Raw genomic sequence first — 11,271 nt, 5'->3', positions numbered from 1 at the left:
GGATAGAGCGTCAGCCTGTGGACTCGAGGGTCCCAAGTTCGATTCTGGTCAAGGGCATGTACCTTGGTTGCTGGCACATCCCCAGTAGGGGGTGTGCAGGAGGCAGCTGACTGATGTTTCTAATTCTCTATCCCTCTCCCTTCCTCTCTGTAAAAAGTCAATAAAATATTTTTTTTAAAAAAAAAAAATCACGTCCCATAACTGAAATTATGGTAGTTTTTTCTTTACATATCTCTTGTAATGCTTGGATCACTTTATTTGATCATCACATAAAAATAAGCATAAAAGTTCCACCTAAGTTTTTGAAAACACTAAATAGTGTAATTTTGAAGCCATAATCTTAATTTTTCCAGCACTAAAATTTCCCATGTGAAGTCAGGCCTTTATGTCCCAATTGCATTCTTTTTTAAAAAATATTTTTTTATTGGTTTTTTACAGAGAGGGAGGGAAAGGGATAGAGAGTTAGAAACATCAATGAGAGAAACATCCATCAGCTGCCTCCTTCACACCCCCTACTGGGGATGTGCCGCAACCAAGGTACATGCCCTTGACCAGAATCGAACCTAGGACCCTTCAGTCCACAGGCCTATGCTCTATCCACTGAGCAAAACCAGTTAGGGCCCAATTGCATTCTTCCTTCATCACCACCAACAAGGAACAGGAGCAATCCAGGCTCACTATTGAGGTTGAATAGTAAGCAAATGACCAAGTTATTAAGGTTGATTTCTCAAACTACAATAACATGGGATTCTTAGAATATTTTGGAGAATGGAGGGGAAACATTATCTACTACGTAAATGTTGAACATAGCATTTCACTGATTCTCTCCCCATAAAGCTGACTATGTTAAATAGGCCAGGATCCAAGTAATAGATCCCTTGGAATAGATCCTGGTTTTGGTTAACTCTAAAAGTATTTTCTTATGGAAACACTGTTCTATTTGGTGTTAGGATCTACTTCTGCAACATTCTCCTGGTTCATGTACTGCCTGTGACATGGGATTGCAATATGGGTCAGAGACCAAGTATGCTCATAATCAGAAAGAAATAATTATTCATTAATCTTCATCCTTCTTACTTAGCTTTACTTTCGCTTTTTTTCAATAGCACTTATCCGTTTCTAATGTTGGGGTGGAAAAATTTTCCTTCTAGACCTTCTAGGTTTGTTGGCTGGTTTAATAATTAAGTTGACTTGAATGGATTAACAAGAGGAAAATAAGTGTAATTTCATGAATTTGGAAGGTCCATAAAAATATGAGACCCCAGCCCTAACCTGTTTGGCACAGTGGATAGAGCGTCAGCCTGCGGACGGAAGGGTCCCAGGTTCGATTCTGGTCAAGGGCATGTACCTGGGTTGCAGGCACATCCCCAGTAGGGGGCGTGCAGGAGGCAGCTGATCGATGTCTCTCTCATCGATGTTTCTAACTCTCTATCCCTCTCTCTTCCTCTCAGTAAAAAAATCAATAAAATATATTTAAAAAAATATATATGAGACCCCAAAGACAGTTAGGCAATTTAGGTTTATATGCTGTCCTGAGCTAAGAAATGGAATAGGGACCTGGGGCTTCAAATGGGAAGAGGACAACTCACAGGTAGAAGAGCAGATGTTTGGTAATCAGATGTTTGCCAAGCTATGCAGGTAAGCCTTTCAGATAAAATGTTATCTCTCAGATTATGTACTATAATATTGTACACTTGAAACATATAATCTTATGAACCAATGACACCAAATAAATTTAATTTTTAAAAAAGAAAGAAAAGTTAACTCTGGTAATCTCTCTCTTTCTGGTCCAGGTCCCCTTACTAAATTACTGTAGGTAGTTAGGGAGTGGTAAAAGTTTTGCTTAAGTCTGCTAGGTCTTAACTGCATTCAGCTCAAAATAATTCATATGCCTAACTGGCACATGTTGGCTTGGCATAATCTGTTTGCTCTCTTTCACTAACAGGCTGCATAATTTACTGATGTTTGTCCTCTGTCTCCACACTCTTTCTTCTCCCAAGCTCCTTGAGGGAACAGATCTTTATTGTACACTAATGTATCCAACTTCTTGGAATAGTGCCTGGCACATAATAGGTGCTCACTGGATATTTGTTGAATGAATCAGTACATGAATGATCTTTGCTCCCTGAGGAGTTTATAAACACCCGAAAAGCAGGAACCACACCTATCTTACTCTAGGATTTATCCTCAGAGCCTAGGTTGCTGCTTCTACATGGGAGGAGCATTTAAAGGTTGGGTGAATTAAAATGGTAGCTGGAGTTAAATACAGTTGACTTGCTAAAGCTTGGTGCTAGGAGGTTGCCTGGCTAACAGATGAAAATGAGAACTCAAAGGTTATTCGTAACATTGTTTGTATGAGAAAATGCTTTCTGAGCTACTATACACACACACACTAGAGGCCCGGTGCACGAAATTCCTGCACTTGGGTGGTCCCTCAGCCCGGCCTGAGCACTCTCGCAGTCCAGGAGTCCTTGGGGGATGTTTGACTGATGGTTTAGGCCTGCACCACCTAAGCCAGAAGTCAGACATCCTTAGCGCTGTGGCTGAGGCAGGAGACGCTCCCACCACCACTGCTGCTCCCACCACCACTGCTGCGCTCACCAGCTGGGAGCCCAGCTTCTGGCTGAGCAGCGCTCCCCCTGTGGGAGCGAACTGACCACCAGGGGGCAGCTCCTGCATCGAGTGTCTGTCCCCTGGTAGTCAGTGCGCCTCATAGCGACTGGTCATTCTACCGTTCAGTCAATTTGCATATTAGCCTTTTATTATATAGGAGATACACTAAGTGGCCAGATTATTATGCGAGATCATAATAATCTGGCCACTCAGTGTATGTATATATTTCTATTGGCTACAGAGGTAGAGCAGAACCAGAAGTTGAACAACAATCTCTCTCTCACACATACACACAACCAACAATAGCACCGGCTCCCTGGACCCCATCTTAAGCTAACCAGCTCTGGGCCAGGTGTAGAGGCTAATGACTGTCTCATGTCTCGTGGTCGCCTTTTTCTTGTAAATATCTTGTAGGCCCATCCAAGTCAGATTGCTGGCCCATTCTGGTCCAAGTGGAGGTGGAGGACACGATAGTTTATTGCTGAGGTAAGATGTCCTTAGGACTTAATTCATATACTAAGACAACTGGCGCTTCTTATACTAAATTAGTATGTCTAATATGCTAAGACTACTGGTGCCTTTTTCTTCTAGTGCACAGGGTCTGATCCAACTGATTCGAGGGCTGGCCAGACTAGGGACAGGTACAGTATCCCCAAACTCAGTTTCCTTATCAGGAAAAACAGGCGTTTTATTAAAGCTATTGAGAGGCATAAGGCATGTAAAGCGTTTCACACAGTGTCTTAAAAGCATCTGTTAGCTATTACGTTTAGTGACTTTTCCTGTTTCTTCATTCTTTGTTTCCCTCCGCTAATTTTGGTTTAACCTAATGGGGGGGGGGGGGGGGGGAGACTGCTTCCCACTCTCTGGGCATGCGCACCAACAGAACAGCCGCACCCTTTCCTAATCATTGATGGGGGTGGGTGGGTAAACAGACTCAATTCCCACCCACTTTGATGGGATTAGGAGGCTAAACAACGTAAAGCTCGTCATATGACAGATTAGAAGGGCTGCAAACCTCCGCGCTCCTCTTCTGGAGAGCAAGCCTACGAGCGCGCCTCCAAGGGCCCAAGGACTCACAATCCCGCCCCGCGACTGCGCCAAAGGTGAGCCAGGCCGCCCGCAGCTACTGGGGGGGAGGGGCCGGCTGGCAGACTTCTCATTGGCCCAGAGTCACAAAAGCCGGCAGATTCTCCCCCTTCCGGTTGCTGTTGGTTGAAGCCGAAAACTACTCCCGCCGTGATTGGCTGAACCCAGCGGTCAGTCCTCTCGCGTCTGGCGGCGCGACACATCCCGGCGCGGCCCGAGGAGCAGTCTCGAAGCCTGCTGCAGGGAGAAGATGGCGGTCGCAGTGAGAACTTTGCAGGAGCAGCTAGAAAAGGCCAAAGAGAGCCTAAAGAACGTGGATGAGAATATTCGCAAGCTCACCGGGCGGGATCCGAATGACGTGAGGTAAGGGCCTGGTGAGAAATGCGGGCTCCGAAAGGCAGCCATCATCCAGCCGAGGTGAATTGGGGGCGGGGAGGGCGGCCCGCTAGGAGAAGGCTGTTACATCGAGGCCTGTTCCCGGGGCGGCAGTGGAACCCGGGCTTCGGTGAGGTGGGGAGTCTCCAAGGCTCCCGCCATAGGTCCCCGGGCTCAGGTGCGTGAGGTAGGAGAGCGCGGCCTGGGCGCGCCGGCGGCTTCCAGGCCTGTGGGGAGGAAGGCCGGGTCCGCCGCTTCCCGCCCTTGCTCTGCAGGCCCCGAGATGCCGCACAAAGCCCCTCCCCCGCCGACCACCCGCCGGGCGCCCGGAGGCCCTCCGGGGACCGGGTCGCTGCCTCGCTCCCAGGCTCTTGTCCACGTGCAGCTGCCCTGGGGTCGGCGAAATTAGGAACTGATTCAAGTGTGTTAACGCGGTCAATATGATGTGTGTGGTATTGGGTCTGAAAAAATAAGGAAGTTCAATAGTGCTCCTGCCCTTTTTCAAACACGCGAATTTGATACGTCTTTTTAGAGTTGTGGTTTTTTTCTCATGATGAACCTCACCCGTGAATGAAATACATTAGGTGTGTCCACATGTGATTTTTGCACTGACTTGTAAATATCTCCTAGGCCCATCCAAGCCAGATTGCTGGCCCTTTCTGGTCCTGGTGGAGGTAGAGGACGTGGTAGTTTATTGCTGAGGTAAGATTTCTTTGGGACTTAATTCATATGCTAAGACTAACGGGTGCATTTTATACTAAACTAACATGTCTTTCTAAACAAAAGTCTTGGTAGAACCAATGTTAGAAATGTCTGTGTCTAAAGCTGTAATCAGCTGTAGTTTCTTCACAGTTTCATTTATAGGCAAAACGAGATTGAAGAATATATTAACTGTACCAGTTTTGTGTAAACTTAATTTGTTCTTGTGGGTTTTTTAAAAATGCTATAAAAGTATCTTGGAGTGAGTGCCCATTTAAGGTTGCTTTGATTGGAAAGATACTTAAAAATTTCAATTCTCTTGCTAAATGGAGGTATCATTTGTCTTAAATTTCAAGTGCTTTCTGTTGGACATTTTTAATCGCAGGCGTGGATTCTCAGATAGTGGAGGAGGACCCCCAGCCAAACAGAGAGACCTTGAAGGGGCAGTCAGTAGGTATGTTGAAAAATTGAAGAAAAGATTCTAAAGGCATAATTATGTTACCTTTTTTGAGGTAGTATACAGATGTAAATACATAGTAAATATTGTTTGTCGATGAAATAATAATCACCAGCCTATAGAAAAGTTTTATAAGAGTTTATTTGAGCCAAAGTATGTGCCCAGAAAGCAAAATCTCAACGGATTGAAAAAATGCTTTGGAGCAAGGCAGTTTTGCTACTTATTTTATACATTACAATAAAAGGAGGAGACATAAGGAGGGATACGAAACCCATTGGTGATAAAGGAAGCTGGAGAAAGCAAAGCAGGGAAATCTCTAGGATTGGGTAAGAAGCAAAATGGAGAGACACATTATTTTATATTGGTGGGTATAGGCTGGTTAATTAACATTTATAGTACATAGAGATGGTATGTGGGAACAAGACAACAGTAACAATGAGGTATTGGGCTGTGGAGCCTGCAGTTGTGCTTTGGAGGGGTCTAGAAAAGAATTACCCTGTCATTTCAAAGGTAAGTTATCCTAGATGCTTACCAGCAATGGACAGAGATCACTTGAGATAAAGATTGATCTTTGCTAAGGAAGCTGTAGGTCTGGGACAGCCATGGCCTGCACAGATAGGAATTTATAATCAGACCATCCTGTGTGGTTGGTTACTCTTGGTCACTGAGACACACAGTTTCCCTCAAAATGCAGTTTTTCGCTAATGATAATAAATATTCCCAAAATAAAGGTTATGAGACAAATAAGATGAGAGCATAGTGAATTTGTGCCACTTTTTTCTGTCTCATACTGCAAAAACAGCCAGTTTGAGAAGGAAAGGAGATCAAAGTCTGGATTGGGCAGTGGTGTTATATTTTATTCTTTCACTATTAGAGGAAAAAGTAAAATGGGATGGGGACTGATAGAATGAGGTTTCTGAAAAAGTCCTAGGAAAAGTAAGCATTTACTCTAGGTATGCACTTAAATCAAATTCTGTAGTGGTCATTTAAATTATTTTTCCTATGACAGGCTGGGCGGGGAGCGTCGGACAAGGAGAGAATCACGCCAAGAAAGCGACCCAGAGGATGATGATGTTAAAAAGGTAATCGAGATTAAAAGAACTTCTTAGAGGATGAATGTAGTATTTTCATCTTACAACACTTTAGAGTACCACCCATATGCTTGTTAAGCCACTGAAATTTTCTTTTCTACTGTAGCCAGCTTTGCAGTCTTCAGTTGTAGCTACCTCCAAAGAGCGTACACGGAGAGACCTTATCCAGGATCAAAATATGGATGAAAAAGGAAAGCAAAGGTAACTTTTGTGACTTCGGGGTGGGGGGTGGGAGGCTTTTCAAATAATGCAATTTTAAGAAAATTTAAGCACTTGTCCAAATGCCTACAGTATATTTCTTTTTAGGAAATGGCAGGTTTAAATGAAGTGGATTTTATTGAAATTAAATTTTCTTTTTCTGTTCTTTATAGGAACCGGCGAATATTTGGCTTGTTGATGGGCACCCTTCAGAAATTTAAACAAGAGTCCACTGTTGCTACTGAAAGGGTATTAATGCAATTTTTATTTACTTCCTTTACTTATATTATAAAAGAATTTGCTTATGTTTTTAAAAAGAGCCAAAAAGCTTTCCTAAGATTTAATTGCAAGCCTGAAATGGAGCCAAGGAAAAACATAAAACTTTTCTGGAGTTAACTTATCAACCATCACCCAATCTTTCTTAAGGTGATTTCTTTATTCAGAAAGAATAACTGAAGACAGCCTACCTGTAAAGACTTTTTTTTTTGTGGTTAATTTATGAATCTTACCTAAAAGTCACGTTGGAATAGAACAGTTACTGATATTATTGGCCAATAGCTTTAAAATTTAGATTTTTACATGTAAAAGCTTCAGTTTCCATTTCCTGAAAGAGAAATTTCAGTCTCAAATGCTAAGTAGTGCTAAGTTTGAATTAGTTGGTACTTTGAATTGCAAATGTGAATCAGATATGTAGATAATTTCGTGAAATTGTTATGTTTCACATAATCAGGGTATGTAATGAGATTTTAAAGTTCATTATTTATCTTTAGCAAAAGAGACGCCAGGAAATTGAACAAAAACTTGAAGTTCAGGCAGAAGAGGAGAGAAAGCAGGTTGAAAATGAGAGGAGAGAACTATTTGAAGAGAGGCGTGCAAAACAGACAGAACTGCGGCTTTTGGAGCAGAAGGTTGAGCTTGCGCAGCTGGTGAGTGGGTAGTATTTTCAAATTCTAATATTGATAATCCTTCATGTTTCAAAAGCACTGACCTTTTTACCTTTTCTTTAGCAAGAAGAATGGAATGAGCATAATGCCAAGATAATTAAATATATAAGAACTAAGACAAAGCCCCATTTGTTCTATATTCCTGGAAGAATGTGTCCAGCTACCCAAAAACTAATAGAAGAGTCACAGAGAAAAATGAATGGTAAGTGTATATGAAGAGATTCATTGAAATATTCCTAATGGGTAAGGTAATACACTCACACATGCATATTTGTTTGTTTCCTATAATAGTTGATTTAAAAAAAATAATATACTAATGTTTTTGAAGTACAGGAGGATCATTTGTTTCATGATGGAGTTTAACCAGAAACTTCCATATTTTGTAGGTGGTGCTCAATTCATGTGTATATTTTATGCATTTGAATGATGTGACCTTTTTTTGCTTGATACTTTTTAGTAGGCAGACATAAATACACTGAAGCAAGAAAAAGTGAACATAGAACATCAATATAGTCCATAGAAGGGGAGCACACACAGAAGGGTAGATACTGCTAAGGTGATTAGATGATTTATTTCTCAGGATCAGAAAAATTAATGCATGATGTACCATAAAACTGATTGAGGGAAATTTTTTGTCTAGAAGCATAAAATTAAATAGCAAAAGATTGTCACATAGGTAATGTGTAACTAATTTGTTTATTTTAATCCTCACCTGAGGCTATTTTTTCCAAGGGATTTTTAGGGGGTAGGGAGGAGAGACAGAGAAACTTCAATGTTGCCTCCCTCATACACCCAACTAGCAGGGCCAGGAATCCAACCTGCAACCCGGGTACATGCCCCTTGATCAGAAATCAAACCCATGACCCTTCGATGCACAGGCCACCACTGAGCAGTGCAGGCTATGGCAATTTCTTCATATATGTTTCCAGTGGATCATTGCTTTTGTCATTTTATGTGAATTTATAATTACTTTTTGCCATAATTAACTTCTTATCATTTCCCGCCCCTTTTTTTAATCCTCACCTGAGGATACTTTTCTACTGACTTTTAGAGAGAGAGGGAAACACAGAGAAATATCAATGTGAGAGAAACACATTGATTGGTTACCTCCTGCACACGCCCTGACCAGGACCCGGGCCGGGGAGGAGATAATGTGCCCTTGACTGGAATTGAACCCAGGACCCTTTGGTCTACAGGCCAACACTCTATCCACTGAGCCAAACCAGCTAGGACATCATTATTGCTTTACAAAAAGAAATTTAGATAAAGCTCAATGACAGTTTGTGGCCAGGTGTCAAGTTGTGGCTGAATGTTCTTAATCATAGTAAATTTTACACATGTAAATTTTTGTTCTTTATAGCTTTATTTGAAGGTAGACGCATCGAATTTGCAGAACAAATAAATAAAATGGAGGCTAGGCCTAGAAGACAATCAATGAAGGAAAAAGAGCATCAGGTGGTGCGTAATGAAGAACAGAAGGCGGAACAAGAAGAGGGTAAGGTGGCTCAGCGAGAGGAAGAGTTGGAGGAGACAGGTAATCAGCACAATGATGTAGAAATAGAGGAAGCAGGAGAGGAAGAGGAAAAGGAAATAAGTATAGTTCATAGTGATGCAGAGAAAGAACAGGAGGAGGAGGAACAAAAACAGGAAATGGAGGTTAAGATGGAAGAGGAAACTGAGGTAAGGGAAAGTGAGAAGCAGCCAGATAGTCAACCTGAGGAAGTTATGGATGTGCTAGAAATGGTGGAGAGTGTCAAAAATGTAATTGCTGAGCAGGAGGTAATGGAAACCAATCAAGTTGAAAGTTTAGAACCTTCAGAAAATGAAACTAACAAGGAATTGGAGCCAGAAATGGAATTTGAAGTTGAGCCAGAGAAAGAATGTAAGTCTCTTTCTCCTTCGAAAGAGAATGCTAATGCTCTAGAAATGGAAAATGAGCCTGAGGACAAAGAAGAGAAAGAATCTGAGCCCCAACCCGAGCCTATGGCTATGGCTCAGCCCCAGCCCCAGCCCCAGCCCCAGCCCCTGGCTCAGCCTCAACCTCAGCCTCAATCTCAATCTCAGTCCCAACCAGTACTCCAGCCCCAGCCTCTCTCTCAGCCTGAGACTTTGCCATTAGCCCTTGTACAGTCATCACCTCAGGTTATTCAGGAGCAAGGGCATTTACTACCTGAAAGGAAGGAGTTTCCTATAGGATCGGTAAAACTCACTGAGGTGACAGTAGAGCCAGTTTTGACAGTACATCCGGAGAGCAAATCCAAAACCAAAACTAGGAGCAGAAGTAGAGGTCGAGCTAGAAATAAAACAAGCAAGAGTAGAAGTCGGAGCAGTAGCAGTAGTAGTTCTAGTAGCAGTTCAACCAGTAGCAGCAGTGGAAGCAGTTCCAGCAGTGGCAGTAGTAGTAGTCGAAGTAGTTCCAGTAGCAGCTCCAGTACAAGTGGCAGCAGCAGCAGAGACAGTAGCAGCAGCACTAGTAGTAGTAGTGAGAGTAGAAGTCGGAGTAGGGGCCGGGGACATAATAGAGATAGAAAGCACAGAAGGAGCGTGGAGCGGAAGCGAAGGGATACATCAGGAGTAGAAAGGAGTCACAAATCTTCAAAAGGAGGCAGTAGTAGAGATACAAAAGGATCAAAGGATAAGAATTCCCGGTCCGACAGAAAGAGGTCTATATCCGAGAGTAGTCGATCAGGCAAAAGATCTTCAAGAAGTGAAAGAGACCGAAAATCAGACAGGAAAGACAAGAGGCGTTAATGGAAGAAGCCAGGCTTTCTTAGCCTATTCTTTGCAGCAGAAGATTTCTTGATGAGTAAAAGGATTACCTTTCCTTGTAAGGAGGATGCTGCCTTAAGAATTGCATGTTGTAAAAATATCTTTTTGGAAAATACAGACTGTTTGTTTACCAGACATTCTTGTACTTTTTGCATAATTTTGTAAGAGTTATTTATCAAAATTATGTGAGGTTCCAAAATATGTAAAAATAATAATAATAAAAAAAGATTAACATCCCTTGTCATCTTTTTTAAATATCCTATTCTCTTCATTAAGAATCTGTATATTTTAATAGGTAAATCTTTAAGTCTGTTCCCTTCTAATTCTATATCATCCTTTGCTTTTGTAGAAATAAATGCTCATTTCTTTCATTAGTTTTGGGATGTTCTTGACACTTGTATAATAAATATCCTCTTGGTATCATTTTCAGCTTTTATCATTAGATACTGAACATGATTAGAATGTCTTTGAAGGTTTCCAATTTTATTTGCCTTAGACAATTATTTTGTGTTGTCAAAGTCAGATCTTTGTGGCTTTGGGGGGCCATAGTTCTTAGGATGTTTTAACTATTTTTTCTAATTTCCCTTGTTGTTTTTATCCCCATCTCATATTTACACCATAAATTTGGTATATAAATTAAAACAGTATGATTTGGTTGGCATTTTCTTCACAATTATGGGAACATTTTTTGTCTTCATTGTTTCTTTTGTGATGCAGCATATACATCTGTTAAAATAATCACCTCTTTCCAGGGGAGGGAGGTAGAAAAGTATATTCTAAACTTGATTTTTTAGTTTGTGGTCTTGTCTTAACTTTTGTGTTGGCTCTAACTGAAACATGCCAATAAGTGTTTTCAAGAATTTTTGTTTAAGTATTGTATGAAAGTTTACAAAATAAAGAAGGTTCATCTACACTTGAATCTGTAAACAAGATAACACAAGTGTACCAAGTGATTATTAACTTTGTTGTTTTATAAATTTGTATGAGTTTGGAGTATCTGTTGCCCATTACATGTGCAAATAAATGTGGCTTAGATTTG

General features: G+C 41.4%; 1 protein-coding gene across 1 annotated transcript; it reads left to right on the top strand.

Moving 5' to 3' along the window:
- The first annotated feature begins 3,469 nt into the window (after window positions 1-3,469).
- Window positions 3,470-11,271, top strand: PNN (pinin, desmosome associated protein). Its single transcript, XM_080687539.1, has 9 exons — window positions 3,470-4,062; window positions 4,705-4,776; window positions 5,159-5,227; window positions 6,240-6,312; window positions 6,428-6,522; window positions 6,693-6,768; window positions 7,290-7,445; window positions 7,527-7,665; window positions 8,824-11,271. The coding sequence occupies exons 1-9, from the start codon at window positions 3,950-3,952 to the stop codon at window positions 10,212-10,214; spliced, it is 2,184 nt and encodes a 727-aa protein (XP_080543665.1). The 5' UTR covers window positions 3,470-3,949; the 3' UTR covers window positions 10,215-11,271.

Source organism: Plecotus auritus, assembly GCF_963455305.1.
Source record: "Plecotus auritus genome assembly, chromosome: 1".
Lineage (NCBI taxonomy): Eukaryota > Metazoa > Chordata > Mammalia > Chiroptera > Vespertilionidae > Plecotus > Plecotus auritus.
The sequence above is the reverse complement of the archived record's forward strand: the minus strand, read 5'-3'. Positions and strand labels throughout refer to the sequence as shown.

Coding starts and splice junctions, on each gene's coding strand:
- PNN (XM_080687539.1), top strand. CDS start 3,950: ATGGCGGTCGCAGTGAGAACTTTGCAGGAGCAGCTAGAAAAGGCCAAA. Junction 6,313..6,427: donor AGGATGATGATGTTAAAAAG/GTAATCGAGATT, acceptor TTTCTACTGTAG/CCAGCTTTGCAGTCTTCAGT. Junction 6,769..7,289: donor CCACTGTTGCTACTGAAAGG/GTATTAATGCAA, acceptor ATTTATCTTTAG/CAAAAGAGACGCCAGGAAAT.